At 35.3% G+C, this 13568-nt stretch overlaps 2 protein-coding genes across 3 annotated transcripts; one reads left to right on the top strand and one right to left on the bottom strand.

Moving 5' to 3' along the window:
* Window positions 1-61: 61 nt before the first annotated feature.
* On the top strand, window positions 62-2662 carry LOC147533899 (uncharacterized). Its single transcript, XM_086646435.1, has 4 exons — window positions 62-434; window positions 725-1507; window positions 1676-1723; window positions 1803-2662. The coding sequence occupies exons 1-4, from the start codon at window positions 252-254 to the stop codon at window positions 2118-2120; spliced, it is 1332 nt and encodes a 443-aa protein (XP_086502561.1). The 5' UTR covers window positions 62-251; the 3' UTR covers window positions 2121-2662.
* Window positions 2663-2699: 37 nt separating this feature from the next.
* On the bottom strand, window positions 2700-8224 carry LOC147533898 (uncharacterized). 2 transcript variants are annotated; one of them, XM_086646434.1, is made up of 10 exons: window positions 7559-8224; window positions 6870-7360; window positions 6151-6347; window positions 5866-6024; window positions 4963-5277; window positions 4193-4351; window positions 3967-4116; window positions 3681-3881; window positions 3533-3574; window positions 2700-3452 (listed from the first exon to the last, which is right to left on the bottom strand). In XM_086646434.1, the coding sequence occupies exons 1-10, from the start codon at window positions 7947-7949 to the stop codon at window positions 2993-2995; spliced, it is 2565 nt and encodes an 854-aa protein (XP_086502560.1). In that variant the 5' UTR covers window positions 7950-8224; the 3' UTR covers window positions 2700-2992. The 2 variants fall into 2 exon arrangements, with proteins under 2 accessions (XP_086502560.1, XP_086502559.1); XM_086646433.1 differs by having other exon boundaries at window positions 6861-7360; window positions 7559-8075.
* Between the last annotated feature and the right edge of the window lie 5344 nt (window positions 8225-13568).

Here is a 13568-nt window from a genome sequence, read left to right as displayed (position 1 = left end):
GGTTGGAGGATTAATTCCATCCTTTAGATAGTTCTAGCCACAGAGTCGAACCCTTTGAATAGGCGAAATTAGAAAAAAAAACATGTCACGAGTACAAAGAACAAGTCTAAGAGCACAACTAACAAAATTAACTAAAAGTCTTCTCCTCTTCCTCCTTTACAGTTGGCCTGGAAAATCTCATTTGATCCAACAAACAACCTCTGAAAGAAAATAGTAAATCACAAGTTCCACAGGAAGAGAGAGAGATAGAGATGTCTTGCTCATCGTCATCGGCATCAGAGGATGAAGATGAAGGTATCGACTCTTACAGGAAAGGTGGATATCACGCTGTCAGAATTGGAGATCAGTTCGGTGGTGGTCGTTATATTGCCCAGAGAAAGCTTGGGTGGGGCAACTTCTCCACCGTTTGGCTTGCTTATGACACCAACTCCTCTGTATGTCTTCTTTCTTCATTCTCTCTCGCTCTCTATATATCTAATCTGTTTAATTAGTGATGATATCTCACTTGAATCTATCTGGGATTCCTTAAAAACTCTTGGATTTTTTCATCATTTTGCTTTATCTTAATCATTTTCCGATCATGGGTTACCCTGAAAATGCATAAATTCTACAATTGTTATGTCCAGTTTAATTATGAATATAACATAAGATCCAATCCTGAAATGAATTTCCTTAGTCCTTACCATCTTTTACCTTCCTTAACAAGAAGCCAATTGTTTTCCAGAGATATGTTGCACTTAAAATCCAGAAAAGTGCTGCTGAATTCGCCCAAGCTGCCCTTCATGAGATCCAAATGCTATCTGCCATAGCCGATGGCGACCCATCGAATTCAAAGTGTGTTGTTCGTTTAGTGGACCATTTTAAGCACTCTGGTCCAAATGGCCAGCATTTGTGTATGGTTCTTGAATTCCTTGGCGATAGCTTGCTTCGTCTAATTAAGTATAATCGTTATAAAGGACTTCCGTTGAATAAAGTTAGGGAGATATGCAAATCGGTTTTGGTGGGTCTTGATTACTTGCATAGACAACTCCGTATAATTCATTCGGACCTAAAGCCTGAGAATGTTCTTCTAGTATCCACTATCGATCCTTCCAAAGACCCTGAAAAATCTGGTCTGACTCCTGTGCTTGAGAGGCCAGAAGGAAATCCTAATGGTGGATTTGTGTCAAATGCGATTGAGAAAAAGCTCAAGAGGAAGGCAAGGAAAGCAGTGGCTAAAATTTCTCTAAGGAGAGATTCGATGGGTGGCACTCCAGTTCGGGCAAAGCGATCATTAGATGGGATTGATCTAAAGTGCAAAATTGTAGATTTTGGAAATGCATGTTTGGTTGATAAACAGTTCACTGAAGAAATACAGACACGCCAATATAGAGCTCCTGAGGTTATTCTTGGAGCTGGTTACTCGTTCCCAGTCGATATGTGGTCTTTCGCTTGCATGGTTTTCGAGCTTGCTACAGGTGATATGATGTTTGCTCCTAAAAGTGGCCAGGGTTTTAGCGAGGACGAGGTAGGTTTTTATTGCCCTATTCTTACTAGTAAACACTTCAATGATTTCTTTGCAACAAAAGTAGTATGCAAGGAGAAACAGTACAAGTAACGTGCATCTTCACCGATGCATGAACTTTTGATTTTTTTTTTTTTGCTACATTTTGACTGTGGATTTCATGTGAATTAGGATCACCTTGCTCGAATGATGGAACTTCTAGGGAAGATGCCTCGAAAGGTGAGTAGACTTTCTTTTCTCCCAATGCTTTTGCAAATTATAAACCTCTCTTAACAATCTTCTCATGCTTTTGGAACAGATAGCAGTCGGGGGATCTCGATCGAAAGACTTCTTTGATAGACATGGCGACCTAAAAAGGATCCGTAGATTGAAATACTGGTCACTAGACCGACTTCTGGTTGAAAAATACAACTTCCAAGAATCTGATGCTGGTGGGTTAGCTGAATTTCTGATCCCCATTCTTGCTTTTGCACCAGAGAACCGACCGACTGCAGAACAGTGCATGCGACATCCATGGCTAGAGACGAAGAATCCCAACCTAAGCGAGGAAGATGAACAACCACTAGAAAAAGTGGAAGTTGGGATGGGTAACCTTCAGATTAAGGTGGGGAGGTGAAAAAAGGATGCAAGTATGTTAGTCAGGATGCAAGAATACTGCACAGAGTATGGTTTTGTGGTTCAGTATTGGGTTTGTTAAGATAGATTGAGATTCAATCTTTTATTGATTACGAGTGTAGAATAGTGAATGGGACCCGAAGAAGGAAATGGTTTTACAGAAGACACGAACCAGACAACGTCACTAACCAACTTGAACATTAGCATTCACCAAACAAGACAACAGACGGCCTGGAAACTGGTGTGAGAACACCGTGAAGGGAAGCCGATAAAAAGTGAGGTAATCCAAATTAAACAGTTGGTTTCCAGTGTCATTTAACACTTACTCCATGATATATACATTTGTCCATTTTACCTATTTCCTTGAGAGGAGTTACCATCTTAGACAATAAGACAATCTCAACACTGAATTGTTGAGCACCAAGTTTATTTAGCAACCAAGAATTGTTTCATTTGTGTTGTTAGTAGAACTCCATGTTTATTATTACGTACGTGTATTTTGGCGAGAATTTTAGTGTATAATTAGATTTTGCACATCTAAAACAATCTGTTATTTGTGCAGGTTGGACATTTAAGATCATAACCCAAAAACTAACCCCTCTTTAAAAATTATAACTTAGTTGTAAGTAACAATAGACTTCAATGAATAATCCCACATTACGATTCAGCATTATAAACAATCACTTTTCTATGTTTCTTGCTTTGGCAATGAAACTCTTTCTCTCAAACAAATCTGCAAATCTGTTTAATCCTATATGAATTGGAAATTATTAAAATCTATTAAAAAGAATTTCAAACTAACCTTCTCTTAAAGACTTCACTGGGTACAACATATCACATAACAACACCTTTTTGGGTTTGCCTGGAACTCTGTTACCACATCGGTTCCTTTTTAACCGTTTCTTGAGGTGATGTTTTCTTCTTCTTCCTCAAAACAGCACCATCCTCCCCACGCGTCTCAATATTTTCATCGTCACTAGTTTCCCTAACATTTGATGAATCTTCAGGAAATAGCTGAACATCTCGATTGTCAGGAGCTGGGTTATTAGGTTGATTCTTCTTTGAGCACCTTCTGTTAGCTGTCACTTTCTTCATTCCCAAAAGAGTACCGTCCTTGTTATCGTTCTCAGTATTATCATCACCATTAGTAATCCTTAAAGTTTCTGAATCTTCGGGAAATAATTGGCTGACTGAAGCTCCTTTAGCACCTTGCTTACTATTTAACTTCAAATTTGCTGCCCTTTTCCTCTTCCCAGAGCGTTTTCCATCCTCATTACATGTTTCAGCTTCAGTTTTTGACCTTTTGGATCTATTCTTCTTTGGAGCAGCATCACTGCAGTCACAAGCAAGTAAAGACACGTCACTTACTAGTTTAAGGGTAAAACAATTCCCCAAACAGAAGATAAGACTTACCAAGATAAAACATCTTTTGTTTGCTCAGGTTTTGCCTTCTCTCTGCATGTAGTAAAAATTTAACATGAACATATTCAATTGATTCAAATCCTTTACAGTCGAAGAAAGAAACTAAAACCAAGTGCGGATGAGTTGCTTATTTGCAAACCTTGACTCATTTTTGTTCTCAACAAGTTTTTCGTCAAGGCCGGGTAAGGGATTTGTTTGTGGAAAAGGGGCAAAGTCACGATAATCTAATGCGGGTCTCTCCCCCGGCTGATCTACAAAGTTTGATCTTAGAGAAGCTTTCTGTATTTTCTTAGCTGCTTGAACCATAGGTACTTCATGTGGAAGCAACACCTTCCATCTCCTGCATATTCAGGTATTGAAAGACATATTGGTATAGATATATTATTTGGCAACTAAACATTAAGAAGACAGATACAAATACGTACCTCCTGCACTGACTATCAGTACGTGGAGGTACAGATGCTGCAACCTTGGACCAGCAATGTCCATATTCTGCTATTGCCTGTTTCAATTTACGATCTTCCTCCTCAGTCCATTCCTCCAGATTCAGAGATGGATCTAGACAATTTACCCATCTAATACCAGATTACACATTTCAAAAGTTGACAAATAAACAAAGTTAAACTTCATATACACTAAAATTAAAAATACCTTTCTCTACATTGAACTTGAGTACGACCAGGGACAAATTGAGCTATCATTGCCCAGGTTTTGGGCCCAAAAAGAAGTACAGCTACTTTTAGCCGTTTATCTTCCTCCACTGTCCACCTCCCCACCCTTTTCCTAGCAGGATTAAGGGTATTGATCCATCTGCAAACCGAGCCGCAATATCATAAGCAAATACCATCTCCAGATTCAGAATTTCCTTAAAAGAACATTTACATATAAAAGTTTAAAGACTTAAATGTGGACTTTTGGACTCTACTATTAAACTGGAAAGTGCTCTCTTCCAACGGGTAGAAACTGGCCCATCAATTCGTCAAAACATCAATAGATATTTATACAAAGATCAATTAGTCGCACATCTGCCACAAAAGACTTGCTCTCTGGTCCTGCTGAACATTTTGCAGCCCTGTATTTACATAATACATACTATTCCCATCTGAAATCTAGGAACTCTCTGGCCTGAAAACTATCTGCAACCACCAAAATCGAGGTGCACAAAGTGTGTGGTTCCCAAAAGAAGGCAACTCTTGTCATGAAGTAAGGCAAGATACTCCATATCATCTGGAAGATGTGATGGTGTTTGTGATCAAATCTGAGCTAAGAAACCCATCCTAGCAGTAAATGGGAAATGACAATTAAATAAATACTCGTGATATGATCACAGTTACACAACTAAACTAACAGGATCAACTAAACTAAAATAAAAGGCTTCATTGAAGCTACAAAAAGTCTAATTCCCTGAGTTTGCTAGTTACCTGTTAGAACACTGGGTACTCGTCCGGCCTTCCAAAGTAAAAGCTACTTCTTGCCAGTTAGTTTCACCAAATGTTTCTACAGCTGCGCGCAATTGATCATCATCATCCTTCGTCCAATCTCGCTTCAGGATGTTTGCGTTAAGACTCCGTTGATAACGGACCAAACACTGAAACGGAGTTCGGTTTGTCCCCAAGGCAATAGAAATGTTGATCCAGTTATACATCCCTCCTTGTTGGAGAATTAAGAGAAGCTTTTTATCCTCACTTTTGGTCCAGGGATTCTGATTGATTAAAGGATCCTCAACGTTCAACCATCTGCATGATGGATTGAGAGGAAAAAGATACAATTAGCATGGGCAGAATTATGATTGTAATACACAGTGGAAACTAGATGAGGGACTAGACATTAAAATGGTGCCCAACCTCCATAAATAATCGTAACTCAGAATAAACATAAGCATGCATCCATACGCCCAATTACATGCCAATGGCGCCAATGTAATAAAAGTCTATGTTCTCAGAATTACCATATGTTTTCCTTCTAACCTTTCCCAATTATGTGTGTACCATATTTAGCACAACTATATGGACAACAACGCTTTCGACTCTATTTTCTTCTTATAGACTTATTAGCTGTAGAATTTTAAGTAGACGTTAATAACTTAATATTCTATTAAGTAGCAATTAATAAAGTCCATATTAGAGGTTTGACCATCATGGGGAAAGTTCAGTCATGTCTAATATTCCAAGGTACACGTACATACGCTTGCTATGATTTAATTAGTAGCAAATTACCTTCAATTCTTTGGTAGTCTTTATCTTTTCTACATGGTTTCATATTTCCTGTTAGTTATCAACTTATCATTTACTCTCAATGTGGAGGTTTAGACTTGGACCATTTACCTTTGTTCACATTCTGCGCCAGATCGATCTACCAGATATGTGGATGACAAATCCTCCCAATTAACTTCAGGCAAAAAAGCTCTAATATTTAAAGGGGTGACTTCAAATTCCCCAATCGACGCGTGGACGGAATCTAAAATACTAGAATCACCATTCGTCCTGTAATGAAAGAACTGCTTAAGTAAGATAGGATGCTCTTACATTGTATTATTTCGAAAGTAATGTGACAGACTGTGCAGATTAGGTAAAATGTGCCAACAGCTAAGTAATCCACATTGAACATACCAAACTTCTACTGATTTTTGAAGCAGCATTTTTTGGAATTGTTGTTTTATTCCTTCCTGGAGAATTTTGTTTTCTGACTCTGACCAACGCTGCCTACTAAGAGAGCGTGAAGACTTCTGGAACACCATTCTAAAGTTGGCAGCATGAATATTCTCAACTGGGCCAAAGCTCAAGGCATGAGCCCTCTTGTAATTCACCTGCAGAAAACTACAACTTTAGCAAGTGTTACTGTAGGACCCATTTACATAAGAAAAGTACACATAACGCCAATGCAAACATGTCCATTACTGAACCACAGAAGCCACTCAGTGCCCCATAGAATAAAATGTCCAACTCACATGCTTAGATAACTAAGTAGACATGCAGAAAATTGGGAGTAAAACTAATAGCATTGCTAATTTTTCCACATTCAATATCATTGATTATGACCCCTTCTTGGAAGGACTTGGTTTTAGGTAACGGTGACAATTAGAAAGAACACTTTTGGTACCGTAAACGTACATACTATATGGGTATTAGATGTGGCGTAATTGTTGACTTCATTTAATGTTATTTAACCAAATCAGACAAGAAAAAGTGTGACCTAGAGCCTGAGGCATTACAACTACAAAAGAGCACAGACTATATGTAACAACTTGCAGATTATAATAACCATTTCTAAGGAACACAAAGTTACTCCAAAACAAAGGAGCAAAAAGGTTAGTACTAACATTACTAGCCTGAGATTTCATGGACTTTTTAGCTGTAATTAATTGCAAACGTGCATCCTTCCTTTCGGATAAAGCTCGTGTAGCTCTTTTTTCGCACGCAATATGGAAATCATTAAGGGCTTTGACATGTTCTTTCAGCCGTTTGTTCTCCTTGGTCATTGCTGCTAACTGTATCAGCTTACTCTTAATAATCTTCTGGCATGAACGATTCTTCTTAATAGCGTCAACAAAAGCCCGTGCAACTTCAGGGATCGGAAACTCCGAATACTTAGGCGGCGACGTAGATGACGTTTCTGACTGGTACCACTTTATCAAGTTAGAAGGTGGTTTCTGGCAATCTGTTTCTAAAGGGTGGTGGTACATATTACAATCTTTTCCAGAAATGGAGAGTTGTTCGCCGTTTCTCAACACACTAGGGCTTTCCTCATGCATTAATTTTCCAATACCACCCATACATGATAATTTATCCATATGACTATCAAGGTTCTTTTCCCGGGCATCTGCATTATGATATGAAAAACATAAGAAAAGAGATACAATCATATCATATATATATACACTAAACATAATCATGATTGAAAATTAGGGTAATCATCTTATACATAGTAATCAAATCAACCATTTTCATAAGTGATTCACATCCTATATACTTAATAATCATAAACTATAAAATTCAGTGTTTCTTATAAGAAACTTACTGGTATTGTAGTTGGAAAATCGTTTCTCAATTAAGCGAAGGGTTTCATAATCATCTTCCTCCTCGTAGTCATGAGAAACAAATGACGGTAAACAATTGAGAGGCTTCAAATCAAGTGGTTGATTAGGGTCATCAGGAATTGAGTCCCTCATTTGGATATCTTGAACAAAATCAAGATAATCTGTTTCTACTTTTACACTTATGGAATCAGCGACAGGGTTGGTAGTGGTGGTGGTGGGTTTTGTGTGATTGACAACTTTGACTACGTTAGGGTTTAATTTCCACGTCCTTTTTAGAGCTTCAACGGTATCACCAGCAGCAGAAGCGTCTCCTTCATTATATGTTTCTTCTGTTTTATCAATTTCCTCTCTTCTCTCGGAAGATATCGCCATTGTAGAGAGAGGGAGAGGGAGAATGGGTATTTGATTAAGTTCCCCACCCCCAGCCCCCAGGCCAGTGTTGTAGTGTTGTTGGTAGTGACATTTTCTTGTTTAGCCCAAACTTGAACACAAACTGTAGATAATCCCCTTATTAACCAGGGACTATATTAGAAAATCAAGCTGGATTTTCGCGCCTAGCGTAAGATTGCGAAAAGACACATGCGCTCCTTTCTAGCACTAGCAGCTACCTCCTGTGCTTCACCTGAGGTCGGTCCTGGTTTGTACTCAACGTCTCAACCCACCTAAAGATAGTTGGGTCTATTTACAATTTGACCCCTAGTCATGGCCAGCTAGATATTTTGGCCTTATAATTATCCACATTTTAATCTGGCACTCAAGACCATGATGAAGATTTTATTTTTTCAATTTTTTTTGAACCCATGATGGATAGTTGAGTCAATACTTTATTTCCCCGGCTATTTTGGGGAAAAGGAGAAATTTCCAAAGCCCTATTGTTTAATTTTGTTTCTTTTAGATGTTTTCATAGGAATTCAAACAGTTGTCCGAAGCAAATTGAAAGAAAATTTCAAACATAATACCATATTTTTTCCAAGATACCGCACGAAAGAAAAATATGGTAGAGAACGACCTTGTTAGAAATTAAGTATGAGGCGATAGCGGATAGTATAGTCCATTTAATGGTTCATGTTAGAAATTAAGTGTTAATGGGTTGAAATAAGTACACAGATAATTAATCTTTGTCTATCCATGGCTAGAGTAAGTTATGTAAAGTAGTGTTTTTTGTATAAAGTTTTCTGATGTTTAATTTTTACAACAAAGAGATTCTAATATAAAGGCGTAAATATTTATGGTTTAACGTCAGTTTTCTATGTTTGTCAAAACAAGGTTGATATAAAAGACGAAAAAATTGATCAGTGTAGATTGGTGTAAGCGAAATCAGTCATCGACAACCTTCGTATAGCGCGAAAGAGTGTCGAGAGTAGAGAGAGCATGAGAACCATTGATTCATATTTCCGCAGATAATGATATGTTTTCTTCATCTTTTCTATCATTCTTGTTATAAGAAGGGGGTTATTTCTAGTTTGCTAACTGATAAGACATTTGGACTAAGCTTCGAACAGATCGAGCCAGATGAAAGAGCTAAATGATTTTGCGAAGTTCTTGATTGTAACCTAAACATGGCAATTAAAAGCTGGTTTGGCTCTTGGTCATGGCCAGCCCAAATATTTGAAAGACTCCAAGCGGAGTTACCAATTGAGGCCTTATATAACGCGTGTTAGAAAAAAATAAATAAAATTTCTAGTGGTGTTTATGGAAGGGTTTGTATTCTTGACCTCTTGCACATAAATTAGACTTTAACCAATACACTAAAACTTAAATTAAATCATCTTATAAATTGATTTAAAATATAATAGTTATTTCAGAATGGATATACAAAACCCTAAACATGAAGCCCTTTGTTATGTCGGGGCTCAAGCCAGCCACTTTGGTGGATTTGAACTAGGGTCGCCCGTCTAGTCTTGTCCCAATTCTGGCTAGGGGACTTGGGTCACAAGATGACTTGGCAATGTATAAAATGGTTGTTTGCGTCAAGAATAATAACAAAAAAAAAAATTGGATTTTTTCTATCAGGTAGAAGCTACTTAAACATTATGTGTAATAATAAGTAAAGTTTAAGATAATATTGATAATTACTGTTCAGGTCATCTTTTTTTTCTTTCTCCCAGCCCAAATTAACGTTACCCAGTAAAACTCTCTCTCTCTCTCTCTCTGAAAAATAAATAAACTTTTTAGAGTTTTATTTCTCCTCTTCTTCTTTTTCTTCTTCTTCTTCTTCAGTTCTTCTTCTTCTTCTTGAGCCGAGTAAGATTCCAGCAACGAAATAAACCTATAATCGATAAATTGACGATCACACTTCAAAGCAAGCTTTGTAACTGAATTATTAACGAGTAAAAAGAGAAGGAATCGAAGGTAGAAGATCAAACTTGTTATACTAAGACTCGTTATATCATCTATGACTTGATAATCCTCCATTTTTATCATATGAAATCTCATATTCTTCTTTATTGTTGCTATGGATCTTTTTCTTTTCTTCATTGGTTGCTTCTTCTATTGTATCAGATTCAGCTTCTTGTAATCACACCTATTAATGTTTTTATGATGATGATGAATCTAAATAAATCTCTAAACTTCTTCTATTTCTCTCTGTCGCTCTCTTAAAATCGAAACCCTAATTTTGATGATAATGACGATGAATCTAATATTGACGATGAATCTGATGTTGATGTTAATGATTATATGCACCCGGATATGAAATCCTAAATTATTCGAGGATGAAGAAGAAATTTTTTTTTTCAGATTTTAAGAAGAAACTTCGGATTTTTTCTTGTTATCGATTTGCAAACTGGAGAACGAGTTTGCAAAATCTGGAAAGCGAGTTTGCAAAAATATATTATACTAGAATCCACCTGAAAATGGACTATTAAAACTTTGTTTATTAATTCTTCGAAGATGTTCTTAAAAATACGAATGAAAGCCTTTTATATGCAACTAAATTAAAAATATTTAATACAAAAAACTAAATAAAATACAAAATCAACTTTAAATATTATAAAAAATAGCTTAAGCAATTTATTATAATAACATTGGTGTGTTATCAGAATAACAATACTAAAATTATTAAAACAACATTTAAAAGTGAAAGAAAAAATTATAATATTAATAAGTTATAAATAGTAAATGCAGTATCAAATATCACCAAAGTTACCTCAAATCCAGATAAACAAAACTAATAAAACTCACTGAAATACGCAAAGATAAACTTTGATTTGGAAATCTGTTTATAACGTATCTAGCATTTCTTGTAATTTGATCTCCTTCTCCATTGTTTCTTTCTCTTTCTTATATAAATACCTATTCAAGCAGGTTATTATAATAAGTTTACTTATTAGGATGGCTTCTATTATAATAACTTGTTTAATTTATTTTAACAACATTCAAAGTTTGTTTTATATTTTACAAATAAATTTAAGACATTTAATAAGAAACTAAATTAAATATAAAATCAAATTTAAATGTTGTTAAAATAACTTAAAGTTATTATAATGTTTAAAGTTATTAAAACAGCATTTGAAAGTGATAATGTTTTAAAGTTATTAAGTTATTAACTGCTTTAAAATTTTCTTTTAATAATGTTTTAAAGTTATTAAGTTTGTAGTTATTAACTTGAAACGTCTTTGTTAACTGCTTTAAACTTTTCTTGTAAGTTCATTTCCATCTCTATAATTTATTTTAAGTTTTTTACTTTTTTTTGGTATTTTTATTAATTTGGTCTACTATAATTTTCACTTATTACAATAGAGAGAGTCCTTTAAGCTTGACGATGGCTTCCATGATTAGAAAACTTTTTGGATGGCTTCTATGATTACAATAGAGGGAGAAAGCATAGAAATATAGTATGCCTATATTACATGCCTAAAATCAATACTAATCTACTTAAGTTATTTTAATAACGTGATTAAGTTAGTTAACAATATTTAAATTAATTTTAAAATTTATATAGTTTTTAATTAAATATCTTTAATTTAGTTGTCAATAAAAGACTGTACTTCACATTTATAAAGGCATTATCGAAGAATCAATAAAAAAAAAATTTAAAAGTATATCAAACTGGAATCCAACAAAAAATGCTAGACTATTTAAACTTTCTTTATTAATAATTCGATAATGGTCAGACACCTAAATTTAAAAAAGTTAACATTAAACAAAAAGTATAAAATTAACTTTAAATGTTAAAATAATGTGAGCTAATTATTGTAATAACATTTGTATGTTATTAAAATAACATTATTATTAAAACCACAATTAAAAGTGATGAAAACATTATAGTATTAATAGGTAATGAATAGTTTATTTAACATTATTAATATGTTTAAATTATTAAATTAAGTTATTTTCTTTTTGTCCCCTTACTTTGTGACTAGCTTCCTTTTTGGTTTTTTGTTTTTTGTAAATTCAAATTTGGTTCCCTTTTGTTAACACCATTAGTTAACTTTAATGGTTAATTTTTTATTTCCATAATTGTCCTTGTTAATAACAATGATTTTGTAAATTCAAAATTGACCCCCTTTTAAATATGGGTTGATTTCCAAAAAAATCAACTTATTTAGAACAAATTAGGGGGTCAAAATGGGATTTGTTTTATAAATATTTAAGACACTTATATCTCCTCCATCTCATCACCTCTCTCTTCCACGTCATCTCTCTCGCCACCTCGTCATCTTCTCCAGCACCTTAGATTTGTGTCTAAGACTTCAAAAATCTGATTGAAATATATAGAGCTAACCTCAGTCAGGTATGAATGTCAAACACTTTACTCTCTCAAACACCTTCCTTTACCATTTATGAAACATTGCTTGTAAACTTTAGTTAGCTTTTGGTGAGTTAAACTTGAAAATTTGATCTTGTTCTCTTGTAGCGGAGGAGGAGGATGGAAGACGAAGACTTTATCAAAACTGAATCAGAGGAGGGACGATTCTTATGTAAGGTAAAATAATCAGATTATCTTACGAGAGACCTTCTACGCAAGAAGTGTCATAAGCCAATTGTACGAATCCTGAGAAATATGTCTGCCTGTATTTCATGCCTCATTAACTGTGGTGATGATGACGTTGGATCGAGAGGAAAATACCTCGTAGCATGTACTAGGAAATACTTAGAGATGATACCCATTAATCATTTAATCGTAAGAATGGTTGTGACCACATGAAGGTATTCATTGACAAATCGAAGCTATTCGTCGATTCTTTTGAGCATGTTGGACTCGCAAACGCCATTATGTTGTGGAATGGAATCACACTTCAGTTCAAAAATGAGGTTGCTTTTGAAGCAAGTCCTGGCTTTCTAAAAGAATGGTTCCTCTTGGTATGCCAACATTTATTCACTCCACAAAATTCTCTGTTCGTGCCCACACGAGCCTCAAAGGCTCTAACCTAATCCAGGTATACTCACGATTTCAACATTTGTTCAATATTCAGAATTGTTGTTTAGGTGTTTGATATGTTATATTTTGCGAATTCAACTATTTTCTTAGTCAATCTCTTTAATAATTCTATCTATATTGGTTTATGTTTGCATGGAAAGTAAATTCTCAACAACTAGAATATTATCGCATTTGTGGTCGAATAATCGCTTTGGCAATGATGAATGATGCATGATGTGCAAATAAGGGTCGCTTTTAATTGATCACTTGTTTTTCTTGCATTTATCTGGATCTATAATTACTTTGGAGGACATACGAGATGCAGATCCATATATGTATAAAAGCTGCAAAGATATTCTAGTTCATTTTGCATATATCATTATAATGATCGACACTTTGTAGTGGAGTGCTGCCACACAAACTTCTAGTCATCGGTATTCGGTGGCAAGCGTCACAATAGAGTTAGTTGTTTCGCTTTTTCACCACAATCTATTGGGGCGCCAGGATCTGTTTATTTCGGGGTCATGACATGACTTTACGGCACCTGTTCTCCCACGCCCCTTTCCCCGCATAGAAAAGAGTCTGTTCTACTACAGATCATCGGAAGCAAGTCGGAGTTGATCTGAAAT

This window comes from Eschscholzia californica, unplaced genomic scaffold (assembly GCF_041429995.1).
Source record: "Eschscholzia californica isolate CP2 unplaced genomic scaffold, dmEscCali1.0.p SCAF_6, whole genome shotgun sequence".
Lineage (NCBI taxonomy): Eukaryota > Viridiplantae > Streptophyta > Magnoliopsida > Ranunculales > Papaveraceae > Eschscholzia > Eschscholzia californica.
Note: the sequence above shows the minus strand (reverse complement) of the source record. Positions and strands in the feature narration are given on the sequence as shown.